The following is a 26,927-nucleotide window of genomic DNA, read 5'->3' as shown; positions in this document are numbered from 1 at the left end:
AAAACGTATGTTTTTTTATAAGTTTCATCTCTTCAGTAAAGTTCCATAATTACCAAGTGGACCATAAGCTGCACGAATGTCCTTTGATAATGTTGACTTGACACAGAAGACAAATGAAATTAGAATGATTCACTGAGATTGATCCAATCCTGTTTTGATTTACTAGTACATCATAACATGTATTCATTTATCATCTTCCCTTAGGGTTAATTCATACAAAATGAAGTTCCATCATGTCCATTGAAATCATTAATTATAGCAACGTATTTTAAAACATATGCACTGATAAAGAGTAAAAAAAAATTGAAACATTTCTTACAACTCTTTACAAGAGGAGGAACATGAGCATGTCACATATCACTTTTATCATAATGATGATGATTTTTCATATGTAACTGGATAGACGTCTTTTGATTGCAAGCTTTTGGGCACAGGTCACATCGGAATGGCAGCTCTTTTGTATGAATGCGTTGGTGACATTTTAATTCGTATCTTGATCTAAAGAACTTTCCACATGTAATGCATTTAAAGGGTTTAATACCTGCATGCATCCTCTTGTGGCGATTCAGTGCCCCGGAGAATATAAATCCCTTTCCACATATGTCACAGATAAATGATTTTTCTCCCTTGTGGATCTTAAGATGTACTCTTAAATTAGCTGGATGATTAAAAGATTTTCCGCACTGTCCACAATCATATGTTCTATCGTCATGCACCTTAAGCATATGTTGATTCAAGTCAGCCCTTCTGCCGTATGTAGATCCACATAACTCACAAATGTGTCGAACTCTTAGTTCCTCATTACATACATGCTGGCGTAAATGGAGAGCTTCTGAGAAAGACTTTTTGCAAACTCTACATTTCACCTTTTTCACCCTTTCCACCTTTTTAGCCCTGTGAATTTTCTTATGACAAACAAGGGCAGATCTAGACTTAGTCACTTTGCCACACTCTTCACAAATTTCACCTTTTAAGTTGTGCTGTCGTCTGTAATGTACGATTTTAATTTTAGTCGAAAACTTTTCACCACATAGAAAACAATCAAATATTTTATCGCTAGTTACATTTTTGGACTCGAAACTCTCATCACTCACAGCTTCCTGGTCAGATTCCATGTACTCAGATCCATCACTATCACTAACATCATCATTCTGTAAATCGTCTTCAGAGGAACAACTTCTCAAATCTCCATCTTTCTCTAAGAAATCTGTCTTTGAAGTTTCCTTCTTTGAATACACTTCAACTGCTGTGCTCTTCTTTGCAATACTCCTTTCATAATCCTCTAGCAACTTCTCCTCTGAAATTCTTGTCAGCTTTATCACTGGCACTCTCTTCTTTGATATAGTGCTTCCAAAATTTTCTATCACTTTCTCTTTTGAAATGCTTTCTTTAGGTTTTTTTATCTTTACATTTAGAATCCTTCTTCCAGAAATCTTCTCTTCATTTGCATCTTCTTTTTCTTTACCTGTATCTTCTTTCTCTTCATAAACGTCTTCCTTTTCTTCATCTGGATCTTCTATCTTTCTTGATACATCATTTTTATTTTCTGAAACTTCATCCTCTTTCTGAGGAACATAAAATGCTTTATCAACAGTTACAATTTTGGACTCGAAACTCTCATCATATACATCTTCCTCATCAGATTCCATGCATTCAGTTCCACTACTATCACTAACATCATCATTCTGTAAATCATCTTCAGAGGAACAGCTTTTAGAATCTCCATCTTTCTCAATGAAATGAGTCTTTGAATTTGGGTTTTTTGAATTCTCTTCCATTGGTATACAATCCTCCCTTGAACTTGATTCCTTCATAATATCTTCAGAGGAACAACTTTTTAAATCTCCATCTTTCTCTATGAAATCTGTCTTTGACTTTGTTTTCTTTGAAAACACTTCCACTGCTGTGCTCTTCTTTAAAATACTCCTTTCATACTCCTCTAGCAACTTCTCCTTTGAAATTCTTGGCAGCTTTATCAGTGGCACTCTTTTCTTTGATATAAGGCTTCCAAAACTTTCCTTCTCTTTCTGAGGAACATCCTGCTCCTCTTCAGTAAAATCTTCCATCTCTTCCAATCCCTCTGATTCATCATCTCTGTCAGAATCTATCTGCATTTCTTGAGGGCCATTTTGCTGTTGATTTACATCCAATTCTTTTTCAGGTATGGCAGTCACAGTTTCATACTCCACACTTGTGTCATTATTGACCTCTTCTTCACTATTTAAGAAGTTCAAGATGTTGTTCACCTGACTCTCAACATCATCCAGTTGTTCATGTTCAATCCCAACATTTACTCTGACAGGTTTTAAGAATGCATTGAATTTCAGCTCAGAAATGTCAAACATGCTAGAGTCTGTTTCAGCTGAGCACCATTCCATTATTGTCTTATTAGACAAACAGTCTGATTTGTACAGTGTGATTGGTGATGTATATTAGTGCTAGACCTATGAGAGTGTATATCCTTATTGGTGTTGGTAATAGAGATGTAGTAGATTGGACTTATGTTGGAGATGGAGGATTTTGATTGCCTGTGTTACGTTTATAAGTGAATCCTCTGGACAGTGGATCCCTTTCTGAATCTTAAAGGTGTAAAAAAGACATCTGTTCCACCTGAATATTAAAAAAACAGTGCAATGTTTACCATTTGCTATAACAAGAGGCCCATGGGCCTTATAGGTCATCTGAGCATCATGCAATGCCATAAAATTCACAAATTTTGAAGAGGCATTCCTGCTTATCTTAACTATGTACTTAATTAGTTTAATTAATAAACAAAAGAAGAGAATTCTGATTTTCAAAGAATTATTGCATTTTTACTATATAATCAATAGAGCCCTGTCCTTATTGTCCTAACACCAGATCCCTGACCCTTCCATTCTTCCTCATCTGTTCTTAGTTAGTTTATTCAGGAGAAGAAAGAAAAGTTTTTAAATACAAAATGCTTTTCATTATATAACCAATAGAGCCCCAACCTAACATCAGAACCCCTGACCCTTGGGTAGTGTTGTCAAATCGGTTGAAAATCGGAATCGATTAATCGGTAGCATCGGTTGACCCTAACCAACTGACCATCGGCCAATAATCGAATTGGTAACCCTTTGCATAAAATAGGCATTATATTACATATAAAATTTAGAATTTTATTTTTATACCCGCACTTTCGAAAGAAAGTTCGGGTATATTGTTGTTACTCATGTCCGTCCGTCCGTCCATCCGTCTGTCACACTTTTCTTCCCTGAACTCCTCCTACATTTTTCACAGTAGCTTAATCATCCTTTGGGAGATGGTTGGGGGTATCATGTAGATGTGCAGTAAGGTTTCGGAATTTTGATTTTGCCCCGGGGGATCAAATGGGGGTCGAAAAATGACGTTTTTTATACTAAAAGCCCCTTCTTCCCTGAACTCCTCCTACATTTTTCACAGTAGCTTAATCATCCTTTGGGAGATGGTTGGGGGTATCATGTAGATGTGCAGTAAGGTTTCGGAATTTTGATTTTGCCCCGGGGGATCAAATGGGGGTCGAAAAATGACGTTTTTTTATACAAAAAGCCCCTTCTTCCCTGAACTCCTTCTACATTTTACTCAGCAGCCTAATCATCTTTTGAGAGATGGTTGGTGGTGTCATGTAGATGTGCAGTAAGGTTTCGGAATTTTGATTTTGCCCTGGGGGATCAAATGGGGGTCGAAAAATGACGTTTTTTATACAAAAAGCCCCTTCTTCCCTGAACTCCTTCTACATTTTACTCAGCAGCCTAATCATCTTTTGAGAGATGGTTGGTGGTGTCATGTAGATGTGCAGTAAGGTTTCGGAATTTTGATTTTGCCCCAGGGGATCAAATGGGGGTCGAAAAATGACGTTTTTTTATACAAAAAGCCCCTTCTTCCCTGAACTCCTTCTACATTTTACTCAGCAGCCTAATCATCTTTTGAGAGATGGTTGGTGGTGTCATGTAGATGTGCAGTAAGGTTTCGGAATTTTGATTTTGCCCCAGGGGATCAAATGGGGGTCGAAAAATGACGTTTTTTATACAAAAAGCCCCTTCTTCCCTGAACTCCTTCTACATTTTACTCAGCAGCCTTATCATATTTTGAGAGATGGTTGGTGGTGTCATGTAGATGTGCAGTAAGGTTTCGGAATTTTTCATTTTGCCCGGGGGGTGGGGGGGATGGGGATCAAATCGAGGTAGAATTTTTATATATTTTTTTTTTACATATATTTGACATGTTTAATCACCCTGCTTTCAAGAACTTCCCTAATATCTTATGCTGCAATAGCTTTAAACCATGATCATTTAGAAAATGATTGGTTTGTTTTGTGTATGTGTAAAATGGTTTCAAAATTTGAATTTTCATATGGATGGCAAAAAGGGGCTGGAATAATATGGCACCTCCCTAACCCTGGTGGTCATGATTTGTACAAACTTGAATCTACACCTCTTGAGAATATTTCCATATTAATCATGCTCTTGGTGTTCCTGAAAAGAATAACTTTAAAGATGTGTTTCCTTTTATTCCTAAATAAAACTTTGATCCCTAATTGTGGCCTGACCCTAGCCTGAGGTGATGATTTGAAAAACTAGAAATATGTCTATAGGACATGAATGTTCCGCCAGATGTGTATTACTAATGGTATATTAAACAAGAGGCCCATGGGCCACATTGCTCACCTGAGTACTGAAGCTAAGAAAAAGTAGAAATTGGTTTATTATTGAAAAGTTAAAATCCAAAAGTAATCCCATGATCAATCATGGATTTGCTTTTCTTCAAAGAATTTTCCATATATTTCTATGTAAAACTTTGGTCGGCCATTTTGGCCCCACCCTACCCCCTGGGGTCATGATTTGTACAAATTTTTGAATCTACACTACCTGAAGATGCTTCCATATAAATATGATGAATTATGGATTTGTCATTCTTGAGAAGAAGATTTTTAAAGAATTTTCCCATAAATTTCTATGTAAAACTTTGGTCGGCCTTTTTGGCCCCGCCCTACCCCCAGGGTCATGATTTGAACAAACTTGAATCTTCACTACCTGAGGATGCTTCCATATAAATTTGATGAATTATGGCTTTGTCATTCTTGAGAAGAAGATTTTTAAAGAATTTTCCTATATATTTCTATGTAAAACTTTGATCAGCCATTTTGGCCCTCTCCTACCCCCGGGGGTCATGATTTGAACAAACTTGAATCTACACTATCTGAGGATGTTACTCCATAAGTTTCATCTTTCCTGGCACAGTGGTTCTTGAGAAGAAGATTTTTAAAGAATTTTCCAATATATTTCTATATAAAACTTTAGTCGGCCATTTTGGCCCTGCCCTACCCCCGGGGGTCATGATTTGAACACATTTGAATATTCACTACCTGAGGATGTTAACCCATAAGTTTCATCTTTCCTGGCATAGTGGTTCTTGAGAAGAAGATTTTTAAAACATGCCACCAAATTTTCATTAATTCCCAATTATCTCCCCTTGAATGAGGGCATGGCCCTTCATTTGAAAAAACTTGAATCCCCTTCACCCAAGGATGCTTTGTGGAAAGTTTGGTTGAAATGGCCCAGTGGTTCTTGAGAAGAAGTCGAAAATGTGAAAAGTTTACAGACAGCTAGACAGACAGACGGACGCCGGACAAAATATGATCAGAAAAGCTCACTTGAGCCTTCAGCTCAGGTGAGCTAAAAACTAAAAACTAAAATTTGTATTTGTGTATAAAGTTTGATGAAAATATCTTAAACAGTTTTTTTTCAGAATTGAAACTAAAATATAAATAAATTGGATATAGATAATAAATTCTCATCAAATTATGTATAAGTGCATGTTAAACATAAAAATGTCTTAAATTATTTCTTAAAAACTAAGCAAAATACATATTAAAGAGGAGGGAGGTCAAGGTCACAGGAATGTGCAAGATGAAGTTTTTGATGCAGCTGAATAGCTCTCACTAATACATATTAGCTTATTATGTTTGATAAAAATATCTTTAATGATTTAATAAAAGTGAGCTTAACACTTTGTTTTAAGAAAAGAGAAGTCAAAGGAAAGGTTGTGGTCAAAATGTTGTTCTAGCTGAAAAGCTTACATCAGTGTGAATTTACTATTATCAAATGAATTTTGATAAAAATATAATTAATGGTTTATTTGAAACTTAGATAAACACATATTTTAAAAAGTGAGGTCAAGGTCAAAAGAAAATTCAAGGTCAAAATAAGTTAATGCAATAATAGCTCTCATCAGTATGTATTAGCATATGAAGTTTGATTAATATATCTTGAACTGTTTATTCAAAACTGATCTAGTCTAAGACAGTGAGGTCAAGATCACAGGAAATGTCAAGGTAAAAAAGAGTGAAGCATTGTAAAGCTTTAATTGCTTACATCAGTATGTATCATCATGTGAAGTTTCATTACACAACTTGAATCATTATGGTTTCTCTAAAATAAAGCTAAACACTAATTTTAAGAAAAGTTAAGTAAAGGTCAAAGGAAAGTAAAGGTAAACAAGATGTGTTTGTGAAACACTATGCGCCCGGCGGAAACAAAGTTCAAAAAATCTATTTTTAGCATATTGGTCACAGTCAAGGTCACAAGGTCACTGGCCGTGGTGTCATTTGAAAGAACTTAATCAGTGGAGTATGCATCCCAAATATGAAGTCCCTATCTACTATGGTTTAAAAGTTATGGCCAAAAGTGTAAAAAGCTATTTTTAGCATATAGGTCACAGTCAAGGTCATTGACCATGGTGTCATTTGAAAGAATTTAATCAGTGGAGTATGCATCCTAAATATGAAGTTCCTATCTCCTATGGTAAAAAAGTTATGGCAAAAAGTGTAAAAAGCTATTTTTAGCATATAAGTCACGGTCAAGGTCACAAGGTCATTGACCATGGTGTCATCTGAAAGAACTTAATCAGTGGAGTATGCATTCCAAATATGAGGTTCCTATCTCCTATGGTTCAAAAGTTATGGCAAAAAGTGTAAAAAGCTTTTTTTAGCATATAAGTCACAGTCAAGGTCACAAGATCATTAACCTTGTTGTCAACTGAAAGGGCTTTATTAGAGGAGTATGCATACCAAATATCAAGTCCCTAACTCCTATGGTTAAAAAGTTATGACAAACAGTGGAAAAAGCTATTTTTAGCATATAGGTCACAGTCAAGGTCACAAGGTCATTGACCTTGATGTCATTTGAAAGGACTTTAATAGTGGAGTATGCATACCAAATATGAAGTCTCTATCTCTTATTGTTCAAAAGTTATGGCCAAAGTTAAAGTTGACAACAGACAAACAGATAAACAGACAAACAGACAGGACAAAAACAATATATGCCCGGGATCTATCGATCCGGGCGCATAAAAAATATTGCCACAGTTGGATAGTTTACATCAGTATATGCATCGATCAGCATATGAACTTTGATAAAATATCTAGAAAGTAATTTCTTTGAGCTCAATGGAAAGACAGATGGAAGGGTGGAGGACGGACATGACAAAAACTAATACATGTATTCCTAATCATGGCGTAGCATAAAAAACTTGAATATACATTATATGAAGATGTTTCCATATCAAGATTATACATGCAAATTCAAAGAATTGTGGTCCTTTGCTTTCTGTGTTTAAGTGAATGGGATGCCATAATTTAAATTATGGCACATTGTGTATCAAATATGCATCCCTATCATATGTCACTTTATGAAAATTAGGTCAAAGGGGGGAAATCATCGCATGCTCGAAATATTTTGTTGCAGGTAAAGTACATGTCAAATATGAAAGACCCATCTCTTTTCAATCAAAAGTTATATATATATAAATATATAATATAATATTTTTGAAAAGTAGGTTAAACTTCTACGTCAAGATCAGAAAGTCAAAAGTCATGATATATTTAGAAAAGTCTTTTCACATGTAATATACATGTATAATTTAAATGCCATATCTTTTCTCTTTCAAAATGATTAATTTAAAATGTTATTTTTTGGAAAGTAGGTAAAATTTTGAGGTCAAGGTCTCACTTGGGTTAAAAAATCATAGTACATTTAGAAAGTTTTGTGGTAATGTACATGTGAAATATAAAAGCCCTATCTCATATTATTCAAAAGTTATGATCAAGGTTAAATTTATTGTGACAGATGCACATACTGTCAAAGATGGCCAGACTGACAGACAAATAAGATTTATTATTACCTAACTTACTATCTAAATTATAATTAGGCATTTTGAACTGTTTCACGGTTTACTTTATGTTTTTGCGTGATCATGAAAAAGTGAACTGTTGACCGGTCCACAGAATGAACTGTTGACTGGTTAAAGCGTCATTGTGATATTCAAGCGTTTTGATGATCACGACATCACTATTTACCTGCTCTGTAATGAATTAAATTTAAACAAAACACACAAACAATAAATTTATTAAGTATTACTTTAAAATAAAAATATTAATTTAGTCTTTATATTATGTATTCAGCTAATTAATAGACAAGTATGTGAATAAACAATTGTGAAAACTTTTTATTGATTGTTTATGTGTTTTTATTCCAATTTAATTAATTATATAGTACGTAGGTTAGGTAATAAAACACTTATTCAATGACTACTCGGTGAAACAGTCAAACTGTTGTCCCTCAGTAGTACGTGGGGGAGACCTGGGAAACTGTTGCCCTTGGCCTTCGGCCTTGGGCAACAGTTTCCCAGGTCTCCCCCACTACCTCGGGACAACAGTTTGACTGTTTACCTCGTAGTCATTAAATAAGTGTATAATGTTCCCTCCCTTTCCCCCAAAACGGGGGACAATAATGCCCTTGCTGTTCTTGAGAAGAAGATTTATGATGGAAAAAATCCCCTGCATATTTCTTAACGCAAATCAATATTGTGTTTTTATGTCATTTAATTGTTTGTTTGTTGTTAAACATCCCTCTCAGGAATTTTTCACTCAAATGGAGACACCCCCACTTGAAAAATAATGAGGACAAGTCGGATTTGAGGTCAACATTCATTTTAGGAGTTTTCAACCATTAAGACGTAAAGAGACAGGAACTCGATCCTTCCCTTCACCCCATCCCAGACCCCTGTTTATATTCATGACATGTATGCAAACTACTGCTTGTTTTACATTTTAAAAAAAATATGTTAATAGCCTATATACAAATACTTTAATGTGGTCCATCTCTTTGAATGATTTTCATTCCTAATTCTAGGAGGATAGGTTGATGAATGAAATGTCAAGCAATCTTATCATTGATGCACTTTTATTTCATTTAATGCAGTCATATTGTGAACATTTCCAGTTAGAATCATTAGGAGAGTGGGGATGACCTCCAGGGGGTTCAAAACATTTATACCATTAAATTTACATAACATAATAACACAAAAAGCGCAAAATTATGTATTGTCAAATGGAAAAAGTTTCCTACTATTTAGGAGTCACATGATCATTTGCCATTAGAGCGGATTCGGGTATTATTGAACTGTCGGGAGAAACTGAACACTTTTTATTCAATTAAATAACTCCTTACAGTATCCTAAACAGTGTGTGCGATTTTTTCTAGGAGATATGTATTTCATCATCGACAGACTTCACGCTCCGGGTAAGCGAGAACATTGAGTTTTACACGAAACATTGCAATTTCTGTTTACTTCCGGTATTTCTATGACGTAGTTCAAGAATTTGTAGAATAACACGTGTATAAATATAGAAAGATAACAATGCTTCCATTTCCGCGAATATTCAAGGTATCACACCGGTAATTGTTTTCACTATATAATTCTATATAGAATAAAAAATCGTTAAAAATCAGGTATTTGTTTACATGAAAAAATATTTAGCAGAAGGTGTTAAACATTACCTGTCACATTAGCTGACACCAAAAAACAGGGTACCCACACGGCATTTTCGGACTTTTTCCATCTGCAAACAGGGCTACCCTCAAATCCACGTGTTTTCACTGTGTTTATAAACACCTCGAGTGCACTACAGGAAGTAGCCTCCTATGCCATGAAAAAATAGTTCCTGTCCAAAACCTTTATTTATTCACAAAGTACATAAAATTTACTAGGCACAGGTACCAAAGTTGTAAAAGTGGCATGGAAGAAAATAGAAAAACGCCTCAAAAGAAAAGAAAATTAATTCTATATATATGGACCTACATTTGACTAAGTTCATTTTGATTGGTCAATTACCGGTGTGATACCTTGAAGGACCTTTGAAGGTGTTCGATTTTTTCCATTTTTGCACCTGAGATTCATGAAATAATTGTCCCCAACATCCCTAAGTCTGGTGATCTAAATCCCCTTATTTCTGAAGATATGAAGCATTTATCTCCCTTACTCCAGAGCAGTCAAGAACAACACACACAGCACTCTGGAAGCAGTTTTTTGTGCATCTTTTGAAGCAGAATTTCACCATTAAAAGAATAAGCTTGGCAACCAATTTTTTTATCCGTGGAGAGTATATGCTTTGTTCTTCACCACAAACAGAAAAGAGTTTACAAGTCTAAGACCATTATGTGATTATTACATAACAAAGTTGCATTTTCCCCTTCAAAGAATGAACAAAAATACAGAAATTGTTAAATACTGGGTTGATAATGAACACTGTATCTGGTCAATTTATGTTCCAAATAAAGTCTAGGTATGTGTCTACAAGCTGCTGTGCAGAAGTTTATCTAAATGCTGTGTTGTAACTCAGGGCAGTCAAAATGATATCAGCATCTAGGGAGGTTCTTCACAGCTCCCACACTCCATTAAACTGGCTTTGATGATAAGAACCTGGAGACAACAATTCAGATGTAATTTATTGTTGTGATTTATGCAACTGGCTTTCTCTTAAGACACAAATTAGCCATGAAATTTCAATTTAACATGCATAATTATTCTCTTTTCATGGATTTATTCAGGAATTCCAAAGGTGTTTAATGAATTTCCATGATTTATGCAAGATTATATCTTTTTGTTTCAACAAATTTACATAAAAAAATGAACATTTAGATTTTAAAATATAAATATTAAACATTTTAATGAGTTTGAACACTTTTCTATGAGACAAAATGCATCACAGAGACCAGATTCAGGACATCCTCCATGATTCTTTGAGGTGGGTGGGTGTACCAAAACTGTTGATAAAATTTATAGGAAGTGATCTGAGAAGAAATGTGCACCTTATTAGCTGAATTATAGTTATTCTGATATTTCAATTATGTAAATATGCCAAATTTCTTCATCAGTTAAATTTGGAATTTATTAATATTTCAGTACAATGATATACTTAGTAGATCATGCTCATATAAGCATCACTGACTGAGACTTAATTCAAAAGTGACAGTCAACACCTACATATAAATGAAAAAATAACAAAAAACAGTCTCCGACAAACTGAAAAAACATGAATGTCAGCTGCGAAAGCATAAATAAAGTCCTTAGAACCACAAAAGGCATGCCATGCTGCTAAGTGACATTCTGCACTACATGTATGATGCATGGTTAGAACTCAGAATAAGTATTATCATGCAGACCTTGACAGTATTTCAGGATTTTTTGGTCATAACCTTCCTTACTTTGATAAATTCTTAATGAATTTTACTAATGTAGCTTATGTATTAAGTTTATTAGACAGATCTGACTCATTTCATTATTTCTGTTCTTCCAATGCAGTAATGTATGTATCACTGGAGGTCTGAATAAATTAAAATAAATCATGTTTCTGTAGAAATTATCATTCTGTGAAAACATTTTTACTTGTTTACATTTTATCGCAGTTGTCGCTTATGCTAAAAATTCATTTGCAAACCTAGAATTAGTCTATTCTTGAAAAATCAGCTTTAACACCCTTTACCGCAAAGTCTGTAGACACTATAATTGACTGCGGTCAGCTGGTGCAAATAATGTTAAGTCATATAAAATGAAAAAACAATATTCTCTGACTTCTTTCCACATTTTAGATGCATAATGCTACCTTTTCAGTCATATTTGAAAGTATTGAGTGTAAAATATAACCTATTGTTAATTTTTAAACAGAAATCTGTGAAAAATAATGTAAATTCTAATTCTAATTTTAAAATTGTGTGTTTTCAAACAAAAAGTTAATAAAATCACATATTTTGTTGAAATATGCCTTTTAAAAATGAAAAATGTCTTTAATAAGGATTAAAATGATTTTTCACAATCACCTTCAAGGTATCACACCGGTAATTGTTTTCACTATATAATTCTATATAGAATAAAAAATCTTTAAAAATCAGGTATTTGTTTACATGAAAAAATATTTAGCAGAAGGTGTTAAACATTACCTGTCACATTAGCTGACACCAAAAAACAGGGTACCCACACGGCATTTTCGGACTTTTTCCATCTGCAAACAGGGCTACCCTCAAATCCACGTGTTTTCACTGTGTTTATAAACACCTCGAGTGCACTACAGGAAGTAGCCTCCTATGCCATGAAAAAATAGTTCCTGTCCAAAACCTTTATTTATTCACAAAGTACATAAAATTTACTAGGCACAGGTACCAAAGTTGTAAAAGTGGCATGGAAGAAAATAGAAAAACGCCTCAAAAGAAAAGAAAATTAATTCTATATATATGGACCTACATTTGACTAAGTTCATTTTGATTGGTCAATTACCGGTGTGATACCTTGAAGGACCTTTGAAGGTGTTCGATTTTTTCCATTTTTGCACCTGAGATTCATGAAATAATTGTCCCCAACATCCCTAAGTCTGGTGATCTAAATCCCCTTATTTCTGAAGATATGAAGCATTTATCTCCCTTACTCCAGAGCAGTCAAGAACAACACACACAGCACTCTGGAAGCAGTTTTTTGTGCATCTTTTGAAGCAGAATTTCACCATTAAAAGAATAAGCTTGGCAACCAATTTTTTATCCGTGGAGAGTATATGCTTTGTTCTTCACCACAAACAGAAAAGAGTTTACAAGTCTAAGACCATTATGTAATTATTACATAACAAAGTTGCATTTTCCCCTTCAAAGAATGAACAAAAATACAGAAATTGTTAAATACTGGGTTGATAATGAACACTGTATCTGGTCAATTTATGTTCCAAATAAAGCCTAGGTATGTGTCTACAAGCTGCTGTGCAGAAGTTTATCTAAATGCTGTGTTGTAACTCAGGGCAGTCAAAATGATATCAGCATCTAGGGAGGTTCTTCACAGCTCCCACACTCCATTAAACTGGCTTTGATGATAAGAACCTGGAGACAACAATTCAGATGTAATTTATTGTTGTGATTTATGCAACTGGCTTTCTCTTAAGACACAAATTAGCCATGAAATTTCAATTTAACATGCATAATTATTCTCTTTTCATGGATTTATTCAGGAATTCCAAAGGTGTTTAATGAATTTCCATGATTTATGCAAGATTATATCTTTTTGTTTCAACAAATTTACATAAAAAAATGAACATTTAGATTTTAAAATATAAATATTAAACATTTTAATGAGTTTGAACACTTTTCTATGAGACAAAATGCATCACAGAGACCAGATTCAGGACATCCTCCATGATTCTTTGAGGTGGGTGGGTGTACCAAAACTGTTGATAAAATTTATAGGAAGTGATCTGAGAAGAAATGTGCACCTTATTAGCTGAATTATAGTTATTCTGATATTTCAATTATGTAAATATGCCAAATTTCTTCATCAGTTAAATTTGGAATTTATTAATATTTCAGTACAATGATATACTTAGTAGATCATGCTCATATAAGCATCACTGACTGAGACTTAATTCAAAAGTGACAGTCAACACCTACATATAAATGAAAAAATAACAAAAAACAGTCTCCGACAAACTGAAAAAACATGAATGTCAGCTGCGAAAGCATAAATAAAGTCCTTAGAACCACAAAAGGCATGCCATGCTGCTAAGTGACATTCTGCACTACATGTATGATGCATGGTTAGAACTCAGAATAAGTATTATCATGCAGACCTTGACAGTATTTCAGGATTTTTTGGTCATAACCTTCCTTACTTTGATAAATTCTTAATGAATTTTACTAATGTAGCTTATGTATTAAGTTTATTAGACAGATCTGACTCATTTCATTATTTCTGTTCTTCCAATGCAGTAATGTATGTATCACTGGAGGTCTGAATAAATTAAAATAAATCATGTTTCTGTAGAAATTATCATTCTGTGAAAACATTTTTACTTGTTTACATTTTATCGCAGTTGTCGCTTATGCTAAAAATTCATTCGCAAACCTAGAATTAGTCTATTCTTGAAAAATCAGCTTTAACACCCTTTACCGCAAAGTCTGTAGACACTATAATTGACTGCGGTCAGCTGGTGCAAATAATGTTAAGTCATATAAAATGAAAAAACAATATTCTCTGACTTCTTTCCACATTTTAGATGCATAATGCTACCTTTTCAGTCATATTTGAAAGTATTGAGTGTAAAATATAACCTATTGTTAATTTTTAAACAGAAATCTGTGAAAAATAATGTAAATTCTAATTCTAATTTTAAAATTGTGTGTTTTCAAACAAAAAGTTAATAAAATCACATATTTTGTTGAAATATGCCTTTTAAAAATGAAAAATGTCTTTAATAAGGATTAAAATGATTTTTCACAATCACCTTCAAGGTATCACACCGGTAATTGTTTTCACTATATAATTCTATATAGAATAAAAAATCGTTAAAAATCAGGTATTTGTTTACATGAAAAAATATTTAGCAGAAGGTGTTAAACATTACCTGTCACATTAGCTGACACCAAAAAACAGGGTACCCACACGGCATTTTCGGACTTTTTCCATCTGCAAACAGGGCTACCCTCAAATCCACGTGTTTTCACTGTGTTTATAAACACCTCGAGTGCACTACAGGAAGTAGCCTCCTATGCCATGAAAAAATAGTTCCTGTCCAAAACCTTTATTTATTCACAAAGTACATAAAATTTACTAGGCACAGGTACCAAAGTTGTAAAAGTGGCATGGAAGAAAATAGAAAAACGCCTCAAAAGAAAAGAAAATTAATTCTATATATATGGACCTACATTTGACTAAGTTCATTTTGATTGGTCAATTACCGGTGTGATACCTTGAAGGACCTTTGAAGGTGTTCGATTTTTTCCATTTTTGCACCTGAGATTCATGAAATAATTGTCCCCAACATCCCTAAGTCTGGTGATCTAAATCCCCTTATTTCTGAAGATATGAAGCATTTATCTCCCTTACTCCAGAGCAGTCAAGAACAACACACACAGCACTCTGGAAGCAGTTTTTTGTGCATCTTTTGAAGCAGAATTTCACCATTAAAAGAATAAGCTTGGCAACCAATTTTTTATCCGTGGAGAGTATATGCTTTGTTCTTCACCACAAACAGAAAAGAGTTTACAAGTCTAAGACCATTATGTGATTATTACATAACAAAGTTGCATTTTCCCCTTCAAAGAATGAACAAAAATACAGAAATTGTTAAATACTGGGTTGATAATGAACACTGTATCTGGTCAATTTATGTTCCAAATAAAGCCTAGGTATGTGTCTACAAGCTGCTGTGCAGAAGTTTATCTAAATGCTGTGTTGTAACTCAGGGCAGTCAAAATGATATCAGCATCTAGGGAGGTTCTTCACAGCTCCCACACTCCATTAAACTGGCTTTGATGATAAGAACCTGGAGACAACAATTCAGATGTAATTTATTGTTGTGATTTATGCAACTGGCTTTCTCTTAAGACACAAATTAGCCATGAAATTTCAATTTAACATGCATAATTATTCTCTTTTCGTGGATTTATTCAGGAATTCCAAAGGTGTTTAATGAATTTCCATGATTTATGCAAGATTATATCTTTTTGTTTCAACAAATTTACATAAAAAAATGAACATTTAGATTTTAAAATATAAATATTAAACATTTTAATGAGTTTGAACACTTTTCTATGAGACAAAATGCATCACAGAGACCAGATTCAGGACATCCTCCATGATTCTTTGAGGTGGGTGGGTGTACCAAAACTGTTGATAAAATTTATAGGAAGTGATCTGAGAAGAAATGTGCACCTTATTAGCTGAATTATAGTTATTCTGATATTTCAATTATGTAAATATGCCAAATTTCTTCATCAGTTAAATTTGGAATTTATTAATATTTCAGTACAATGATATACTTAGTAGATCATGCTCATATAAGCATCACTGACTGAGACTTAATTCAAAAGTGACAGTCAACACCTACATATAAATGAAAAAATAACAAAAAACAGTCTCCGACAAACTGAAAAAACATGAATGTCAGCTGCGAAAGCATAAATAAAGTCCTTAGAACCACAAAAGGCATGCCATGCTGCTAAGTGACATTCTGCACTACATGTATGATGCATGGTTAGAACTCAGAATAAGTATTATCATGCAGACCTTGACAGTATTTCAGGATTTTTTGGTCATAACCTTCCTTACTTTGATAAATTCTTAATGAATTTTACTAATGTAGCTTATGTATTAAGTTTATTAGACAGATCTGACTCATTTCATTATTTCTGTTCTTCCAATGCAGTAATGTATGTATCACTGGAGGTCTGAATAAATTAAAATAAATCATGTTTCTGTAGAAATTATCATTCTGTGAAAACATTTTTACTTGTTTACATTTTATCGCAGTTGTCGCTTATGCTAAAAATTCATTCGCAAACCTAGAATTAGTCTATTCTTGAAAAATCAGCTTTAACACCCTTTACCGCAAAGTCTGTAGACACTATAATTGACTGCGGTCAGCTGGTGCAAATAATGTTAAGTCATATAAAATGAAAAAACAATATTCTCTGACTTCTTTCCACATTTTAGATGCATAATGCTACCTTTTCAGTCATATTTGAAAGTATTGAGTGTAAAATATAACCTATTGTTAATTTTTAAACAGAAATCTGTGAAAAATAATGTAAATTCTAATTCTAATTTTAAAATTGTGTGTTTTCAAACAAAAAGTTAATAAAATCACATATTTTGTTGAAATATGCCTTTTAAAAATGAAAAATGTCTTTAATAAGGATTAAAATGATTTTTCACAATCACCTTCAAGGTATCACACCGGTAATTGTTTTCACTATATAATTCTATATAGAATAAAAAATCGTTAAAAATCAGGTATTTGTTTACATGAAAAAATATTTAGCAGAAGGTGTTAAACATTACCTGTCACATTAGCTGACACCAAAAAACAGGGTACCCACACGGCATTTTCGGACTTTTTCCATCTGCAAACAGGGCTACCCTCAAATCCACGTGTTTTCACTGTGTTTATAAACACCTCGAGTGCACTACAGGAAGTAGCCTCCTATGCCATGAAAAAATAGTTCCTGTCCAAAACCTTTATTTATTCACAAAGTACATAAAATTTACTAGGCACAGGTACCAAAGTTGTAAAAGTGGCATGGAAGAAAATAGAAAAACGCCTCAAAAGAAAAGAAAATTAATTCTATATATATGGACCTACATTTGACTAAGTTCATTTTGATTGGTCAATTACCGGTGTGATACCTTCAATTCTGCAATGTAATAACCGGAAGTTAGTGGTAGAAAACTAAATTAAAAACCAAATTCGGTGAACCTTTACGGAATTAAACAGACAATACGTGTTCAAAAACTGCCTACAAAATTATATGATGTCGGATTTTATTGAACAATAAAACATATAAGAAATTATTTATTTAAAATAACAAACATGAGCTAATTTTATGCTTCTTCAATATTTAAAATAAAAAGTTCCAGTTGAAATCAAATATATAAACATAGAAATTTTGAATAAAATGAAAAAAAAAATTAAAAAGAGATTACATGAAAAGCAGAAGAATTCCTTTTTTTTGTTTTTTTTTGCAGATGAGGTTTATGATATAAATCTGTATCCTTTCCTCTTTTTAGATATCATGCAAATTATTAATTCAAAAGTTAAATATTTTTTAAATTGATTAAAATAAGAATTGGTTTTAAAAAATGTAACAATTTAAAACATTTCGTCAGTTTTCAAATAAATATTTATTTATCACAGAATGAGTCGTCCAATTGGTGTTTAAAGAAGAAAACAATATGATAGTAATATGTTGGAAGAAGCAGTTAGATATCTATACTAATAAAGAATAAAAACATCAGTTTGAACGAGGCTTCAGAAATATACTAAAAGACCTAACTAAATGTGCAAATTGACTTGGACAGGAAAACAATGACCCAGAGAACTGGATCGCATTCACAAAGTGTCCAAGGTCGATGCACAAAACGTGTGTAACTTACATGGATCTAACCTTATTAGCTTATGGAACATTAGAAGCTCTAAAATTTGAATGTGATTATTGTTGAAAATGTTCATGTTGTTTATTTATTCTGTTTTTGTTATTTGTATTATGTAATTGTCAAACAGAAACTTAATTAAATATTGTGTCCAGTAATACACTCCACTTCGTTCATTAAAATCCTCCGTGTTCAATAACTGCCTCTGACTAATTTATAAAGTAACACAATAAATTTAACCTTTCCACTCTTTGTAAAATTAATATATTCACTTAAATATACTTATTAAATAACATTCATACCCTAAATTGACAGGATTCTCTTTAATTGGTGTTTTAATTAAAGATGTCAAATTTTGTCCTTAAGTGTTCAATAATACCCGTACCCGCTCTACTGTTTACAGGGACTGGAAGTATATCTTGAGATCCCCCCCCCCCCCCCCGAATTTGCAGGACTATAATATAAAGAAGACTTTGGATGCCCTCCACCCTAGAAAACAGACACCACCATAACTTCTCCTTTTATTTGCTTCTCAGAAAATTCTGGTCTGGAAGTCCCCCCTCCCTCTCAGAAAAAAATTCTGTATTTTGTAACTGAATGTAACGTCGATAACGGGCGATAACTCTTTAGAATGTGAAATTCGTCTTATTGCAGCATCGGATGACCTTTGATCCTTTAAACTTTAACCTAACCAGTTGCATTTCAGACTATTTTACTCAAATCTATACCAAAACGTGTACTTACCGACTGCCATAGCTCATAGGCGCTTGGGTCAAGGAAACTGTATATTCTCAGAGCTATAAAATGTATCGTCGAGGAAATTGTAACTATACTCGTAGCATTTTTTTTTCAGTGCGCAGTGTTAATTTTTAGTTTTTTGTAAACCTTTTTGCTTCATATACACTACAATGTCACGGAAATTCGATTTTAAGCACGCTTTAAAAATGACATATCCCACTGTATACTAAAAGTTTCTTTTTAGTATACAGTGGGATATGTCATTTTTAAAGCGTGCATAAAATCGAATTTCCGTGACATTGTAGTGTATATGAAGCAGATAGGTTTACAAAAAACTAAAAATTAACACTACACACTGAAAAAAAATGTTACGAGTATAGTTCGAATTTCCTCGACAATACATTATATAGAAAAAATACAGCATCCTTGACCCAAGCGCCTATGCCATAGCTCCAACTTCATGAAATATAATCCAATTAAACACAAAATAATTCCAACTGACATACATGCAATGATGTGTACACAACACTAGGCCTAGTACTGCATGTGCAGTGCTATCTAAAAATGATAATGGTAAAACTAGTACTTAAGTTAGGTACGTGACGCAAGCCCAATGTGATGCAGGTCTTCAGATACATTTACAGTATAAGAACAAATTTAAAATTATTATTTACAAAAGATGTTTTATCTTAACTTTGCCATCTAGGCCTATTTCCAAAAACAGGAAAATAGGGTGTGTTTGCGCGTGTGTGTGTTGATGGGAGAAGGGTGGGGGTTGACTAAATTGATTGGGTATAAATGGTATATGGCAGCTTTCAAGGTGTTTCTGCCTAATCAAGTATAAAAAAAGTTTGTACATTTTGGAAAAAATCATCAAAAACGCTTTAAACTAATTTGAATAATATTTGTTGTTGATCTATATGAGAAAATAGATTTAAAAAGTTCCAATTATGGGCCAAAAATTTACCCCCCCCCCCTTGTTTCAAACCTAATTTACATCATTAATTGAATTCTGTTGTTTAATTTCAGACTGGTAATGAATTATGAATATGAAATACATGTACCTATAAGATCGAGGTCCATGGTGACGGGTCACATGTTCACTTGAGAATATTATGCTCAATTTGATGAATACATGGAGGCCCTATTATGTAAATTATTAAATTATATTGACTTTTTCTTTGGTAAAGTCTAATTTTAGAGGAGTGTGCATTTAGAGGCAAACACCTTAGTGCGGGTATTACTGTCTCATGACAGCATCTAGTTAAATAATGTAAGTAAAAGTGCATTGTACAGATCGAAATTCTAAAAACAGTATGTATGCAGTTGATTAACAATTTTAGTAATACAGATTTTTGCATGATTAGGAATTACTTTGCCTGGGAAACATAAGCATTGACAGATCAGGTTTTAATTTACAAGATCATGTAAAATATATATGGAATTAATTTTTCAAACTATGCATGAAATGAATAGTGAATTCCCCCAAATAAAGAAAACTATTTTTCATTTATATAAGTAGTTAGTTTCTTCAGTTTAGAAATAAAATATCATTACCTTATGATTTATTTTAAACAGATTTTAAGTACATGTATTTTAAAATAGGTAGTAAATGACAACTCTTGGAAGATATATGTTTTGATAACAAGAGCCTGTTCTTGAAATAAAAGTGAGAAAACTAATAAAAAAAAAAAAAAAAAAAGATATGTGCTGAAATATATCGATTAATCGATTGTTAAAATCTCCAATCGATTGTCTAAAATTGACAGCCTTTCTGACCGATTATTAATCGATCATCGTGACGACACTACCCTTGGGTCATAAATTCACAATTTTGGAAGAGGCATTCTTGCTCATCATAACTATGTACTTTGTTTTTCAATACCCAGGAGCAGAAAAAGGATTTACAAAGATTTGATGCTTTTTACTATACAATTATCAATAGAGTGACTCATTTTAAGATCAATCTGTATCTCAATTTTTAGCTCTACTGGTCAGAGACCAGAAGAGCTTATGCGATAGTAATGCGTCCGTCGTCCGTCCGTCTGTCTGTCTGTCCGTCTGTCTGTCTGTCTGTCTGTAAACAATTTTTCAAAATGCTACTCCTCCTACAGTTTTGGTCCGATTTCAGTATAACTTGGCACACAAGTAGACTACACTAAGATACATAATTTTGTGCATCGGTTTTTGATTTCGATGAACGGTGTTGCCATGGTTACTAAAAATAGAAATTTCTGTGAAATTCTTTCAAAATGCTACTCCTCCTACAGTTTTGGTCTGATTTCAATATTACTTGGCACACAAGTAGACTACTCTAAGATACATAATTCTGTGCATCGGTTTTTGATTTCGATAAACGGTGTTGCCGTGGTTACTAAAAATAGAAATTTCTTTGAAATTCTTTCAAAATGCTACTCCTCCTACAGTTTTGGTCCAATTTCAATATTACTTGGCACACAAGTAGACTACACTAAAATACATAATTCTGTGCATCGGTTTTTGATTTCGTTGAACGGTGTTGCCGTGGTTACTAAAAATAGAAATTTCTGTGAAATTCTTTCAAAACGCTTCTCCTCCTACAGATTTGGTCCAATTTCAGTATAACTTGGCACACAAGTAGACTACACTAAGATACATAATTCTGTGCATCGGTTTTTGATTTTGATAAACGGTGTTGCCTTGGTTACTAAAAATAGAAATTTCTGTGAAATTCTTTCAAAATGCTACTCCTCCTACAGTTTTGGTCCAATTTCATTATAACTTGGCACACAAGTAGACTACACTAAGATACATAATTCTGTGCATCGGTTTTTGATTTCGATGAACGGTGTTGCCTTGGTTACTAAAAATAGAAATTTCTGTGAAATTCTTTCAAAATGCTACTCCTCCTACAGATTTGATCCGATTTCAGTATAACTTGGCACACAAGTAGACTACATTAAGATACATAATTCTGTGCATCGGTTTTTGATTTCGATAAACGGTGTTGCCGTGGTTACTAAAAATAGAAATTTCTGTGAAATTCTTTCAAAATGCTACTCCTCCTACAGTTTTGGTCTAATTTTGATATAACTTGGCATACAAGTAGACTACACTAAGATACATAATTCTGTGCATCAGTTTTTGATTTCAATGAGCAATGTTGCCATGGTTACTAAAAATAGAAATTTCTGTGAAATTCTTTCAAAATGCTACTCCTCCTGCAGTTTTGGTATGATTTCAGTATAACTTGGCACACAAGTAGACTATACTAAGATACATAATTCTGTGCATTGGTTTTTATTTTGATAGTGGCAAGGATCATTTTTCTATTTATTGCTGATTTAAAGTCTCAAGTCCCAACTGCTACTTTTCTCTTCCTTTGTTTTAAGTATAAACCAATAGAGCTACAGTCTCGACAGAGACTTCTGGTTCTTCACAGATTCTTTGCTTAAATTGTCAAGCAGTGCTCTCTTTTACTGATTCATCATATTTTAGACTAATAATTGCTTTCTCAACTTTTCTTAGTTTTTCATAGCAAAAAGAACAAGAGGCCCATGGGCCACATTGCTTACCTGAGCACATGGGCTAGTTTAAAACACAAATCAGCTCAGTATTGAAAAGTTTACTTGTACACATGTTGTAGGGGGAGGAGGTTGGATTTTCTATTACCGGTACTTAAAAATGTCACTTTATCAATAGAGCATACATGTATAATTTTGGTGCTCTACTAAAAAGAAGATTTTAAAAGATTTTTGCGACATATTACAATATTACATGATCTCTCATTGTGACCTCCCACCCTTCCAGGACATAATTTAAAAAAGAAATCTAGGGTGAGGTCACAATGAAGGATCAAAGTTTTGCATATAATAGGAAATAACTATCTCCAGAACAGAAAATTTTGTTTAATCAAATTGACATGTAAACGTCTGCAAGTAGTGAAGATTTCTTTTTTTCAAATTATGTCCTGGAAAGGAGGGGTGGGGGTGGTCAGATATTTCTTTGTAAAATTAAATATGACACTGTGCCCCCACCCAACCCCCAAGAATTGTGATTTGAACAATCCATTTTTAAACTACACTACCTGGTGATGTTTCCATATAGATATCACCAAGCATGCCATGGATTTGCTGTTTTTGAGAAGAATATTTATTTTAAAGATTCTCTTATAAATTTCTAGAATGTAAAAATTTGATTGTCCATTATGGTTCCATCCTACCACAGGTGTTTGGGGACAGGACCACCCCGCACCCCCCCCCCCCCCCCCCCCCCCGACGGATGGATAAAATCCATACCATCTGACACTAAAACATAAGTTTTAGTATCAGAGGGTATGGATTTTTATATAAGGCTAGTTTTAGCTTAAATTTGATTTTTTTTTAGTAACAATACTTTGTGAATATATCATAGAAAAATATTTAAATCAAAAAAGTCAAAAAACCCTTGCTGCACAAAACAAGGAAGGGGAGGGGGCGGTCCCGTCCCGAAGCACCAGTGCATTCCTACCCCCAGTTATGTTGAATTAAGTTTACTTATCTTTTCATATTGAACTGTTGATGCAGTATTCATAATATTACGAATATCTATTATAAAGTAACTGATACAGAAGCCTGCTCAATAGTAATTTTAGTGAGAGCTCTGGAACGTAATTACTGGGGTGAAAACATGCCTATATATGCATGATATACCGAATCAATTTTTACCCCCCCCCCCCTTTCCGCTTTTTTCAATAATTATGTATTTTCTATGCTTTATAATGCTACTCTGAACTGCACGTGAACAAAAATGCAAATGTCAAAGACATAATTTACCTTTACACAGGTGGTTAGTATATGGAAACAGTTCTTTTCCCATGCGTTTACTTACAAAAGTCGTACAGGAAGTAAACAAAACAGGGACGGTGTAAAATTAGGATACGCCCGATTGCCGTCTCCAACGAAAACCAATAAAACAATAAATGTATAAATAAATATATGTATAGATAAATAAATAAATAAATGAATAAATAAATAAATAAATAAATTAATTAATTAATTGATTAATCAATCAATTAATTATTAATTAATTAAATTAGTGAATATAAAAATATACACATAGGTTCCTTTAGATAGAATGTTCTATCGTTAAAATGATAAATGTCCTACGGACCCGGTTTAACGATAGAATGCGTTCCGTGTATTCACAATGTAGCAAAGTAAACACGGGCGATAACTCGCACTAGTGCATTTACTATGAACAATCAAGTGAGTTCCGAACGTAAACAATGGCGAAATTTGAAGCGAGAAAAAAACGTTGAGAAAATTAGTTGAATATTTCGTCTTTATTTAGACTAAACTTTAGGTTTAAATACTTAAGCAGCTCCAAAAAGGTTTGTTTTGATTAATTTACAAGTTATTTTCAGTGCAAATCCGTTTGTATCCTTCAAAATCGTTTCGGTGCGATTCTGCAATTTTTTGCTACATTGCGAGTATATGGGTGGTATTCTAACTGTGATGAGGGCTTGTCCCGAGACACAGTTAGATTATTCTAACTAAGGTTCCTTATATTACATGTATTAAAAATTATATATATGCGATCCTCCGGTCAGGAAGGTTAAATCTTTATAATTAAATTAAATTACTAGAAATCGCACAATATTAAGGTATTTGGGTTCAAATTTGAAACCACCTATCCTACTGTGTTCAGTGATTTAGAATTGAAAAATAAATAAAATTGCTTACACGGTCAGATTTACTGCTTTGGTATGTTGTGTCAAATATAACATTGTTTAGTGTACTATTAATTTTTGTGTTTAACACATGTTTAATTGTAATTTTAATAGAAGGCCTCAAAGAAGAAAAGTGCTCGGACTAATTGAGCCTCCCCCCTTTCTTCAAATAAAGTACAAAAAAAATGTATCTTTATTAATACATGTGTTTAAGTCAGCATTAAATTCAATTTTGTGTATCAGTTGTGATGCTAAGCACATGGAAACACATGCTTTTATCACAAAGTAGTTTTGCGAGTCTGGAATTTCTATGATTTCTATAGTGATTTACTTACGGGGAAATGTATACAGATAACAAACAGTAGTCAACTCCAAAGTTTCTTAAAGAGGCTGGATGGTCGTGTCCATTTTTAGACTATTTTGATCTCCTTTAGAAGAAGAGCTCAATGTAAAGATATGATAAAATAATCAAATTTTAAAACTAACATTTATATGAAATTTTTCTTTGCCAAATGATAATTGACAGCTCAAGATATCATATCTAAAAAAATTAGTTATATCAATTTGGTGGTTAATTAAATAATAATCTAGCTGTTGACCTCTAGCCTCCTTAAAACGATAGAATTTAGGAGTTGAGCAAAGACGGACCATTCAAACATCAAAGGTAGGATCAGGTGGAATGGATGAGTGAACATTCCCTGCAGTCTCGTCACACACTCTGCATGTTTGATCCTTCTTATGATAAAGACAACGGAAAAAAACTGTCCAATGTGGAAATTATATCCTTACCAAGAAGAACAACAGTCAGTATTTCATTTACCAGGTAATAATAAATTCTATTTGCTGACAAGAGCATTGTATCCACTTAAATATAAAAAAAAAAAATACAAAGTCAGCTGGTACCAGTACATACAGTTTGGATTCTCTATCTAATTCTTTTTCACTTCTGAATTATTTAACACAGGAAAGAGAAAATGTCTTCTATTGTGTACAGATCTATTCCCTATAGGTTAAAACATGAAGTGATAAGTTATTAGTTATCATTAATATAAGATAGGTATAGTTCATATAACGAAATTCTAAGTCAGGGATCAAACAAATATCAATGTTTAGAATTATGTGTTTAACCAAGTGGTGAGTTTGAAAAGGACATGTTTACGTCACTCGTATTAAGAAAATTATTTATTCACAACACAATTAATGGATTTAATATATCAAAGAAAGCTCATGAGGCAACCTCCTTAAGAGTATTTAGCTTTCATAAAGAAAATTTATTAAGGTTAAATAAGACCACAAAACAACAAACAAATCACATTGATATTAGATAAGTATTAGATAATTAAGCAAATTCGCTATTTAATTAAGAAGATTCATTACCAACGTGTACCATACAATGGATATCAAAAATTATAGCGAGCTAGGGCAGCGAGCGTAACTTCGAGCTCTTAAAGCAACGCCTGAGCGTAGAGAATATTAACATTCAGACTGCTGCACATTCATTCGTCAGATTTTTGTTCCTCAGTAACTCTTGACCCACAATGCATCACTTGTAAATTTCTCTGTTAACTTTGTTGAAAATTATTTTGCATAAAACATGCATTGTACCAGTTAGAATGTGTATATTCACGTTTTCGTGCAACATAGTTGTATGGAACGCCAAATTAACATACATTCAAATATTTGTACCTATCTTCAAATAATTGCAACTATCTTCAAATAATTGTACCTATCTTCAAATGAATTAAAGATATAAGTTAGTACAAGTGAATTAAAGATAGATACAATTGGATTGAAGATAGGTATAAATAATTATACTTATCTCTAAATAATTATACATAGGCACAAATAAATTATACCTATCTTTAGTGGAATAACACTATTTTCAATTTAATTAAAGATATGGTCAATTGAATCATACCTATCTCTAACTGATTTAAAGATAGGTATAATTGATTTGAAGATAAATTCAATTATACTTAGGTATAAATAATTATACTCATCTTTAAATAATTATACATAGGCACAAAAAATTATACCTATCTTTAATGGAATTACACTATTTTCAATTTAATTAAAGATATGGTCAATTGAATTATACCTATCTCTAATTGACTTGAAGATAGGTATAATTGATTTAAAGATAGGTAAAATTGATTTGAAGATAAATTCAATTAAGACATATCCACAAAGGAGTTGAAGATAGGTACAATTCAATTATTCCTAGATTCAATTCGTTTTATGTTGTTGTAAATAATGA

The 26,927-nt window shown here is 33.0% G+C and overlaps 1 protein-coding gene and 1 long non-coding RNA gene across 4 annotated transcripts; both read right to left on the bottom strand.

Moving 5' to 3' along the window:
* Positions 1-242: 242 nt before the first annotated feature.
* On the bottom strand, positions 243-23,856 carry LOC134267151 (zinc finger protein 37-like). 2 transcript variants are annotated; one of them, XM_062749371.1, is made up of 2 exons: positions 23,775-23,856; positions 243-2,610 (listed from the first exon to the last, which is right to left on the bottom strand). In XM_062749371.1, exon 2 carries the CDS (start codon positions 2,376-2,378, stop codon positions 351-353), a length of 2,028 nt encoding a protein of 675 aa, XP_062605355.1. In that variant the 5' UTR covers positions 2,379-2,610; positions 23,775-23,856; the 3' UTR covers positions 243-350. The 2 variants fall into 2 exon arrangements, with proteins under 2 accessions (XP_062605355.1, XP_062605356.1); XM_062749372.1 differs by having other exon boundaries at positions 23,830-23,856.
* On the bottom strand, positions 10,007-17,501 carry LOC134267150 (uncharacterized). 2 transcript variants are annotated; one of them, XR_009992100.1, is made up of 4 exons: positions 17,155-17,501; positions 12,624-14,858; positions 11,055-12,158; positions 10,007-10,761 (listed from the first exon to the last, which is right to left on the bottom strand). It is a non-coding gene; the product is annotated as an uncharacterized LOC134267150 (long non-coding RNA). The 2 variants fall into 2 exon arrangements; XR_009992101.1 differs by lacking the exon at positions 11,055-12,158.
* Positions 23,857-26,927: the final 3,071 nt, after the last annotated feature.

The sequence above is a fragment of the Saccostrea cucullata genome, unplaced genomic scaffold (assembly GCF_032062105.1).
Source record: "Saccostrea cucullata isolate Sc308-1 unplaced genomic scaffold, CSIRO_AGI_Scuc_v1 ctg886, whole genome shotgun sequence".
NCBI classification, from domain to species: Eukaryota; Metazoa; Mollusca; class Bivalvia; order Ostreida; family Ostreidae; genus Saccostrea; species Saccostrea cuccullata.
The sequence above is the reverse complement of the archived record's forward strand: the minus strand, read 5'-3'. Positions and strand labels throughout refer to the sequence as shown.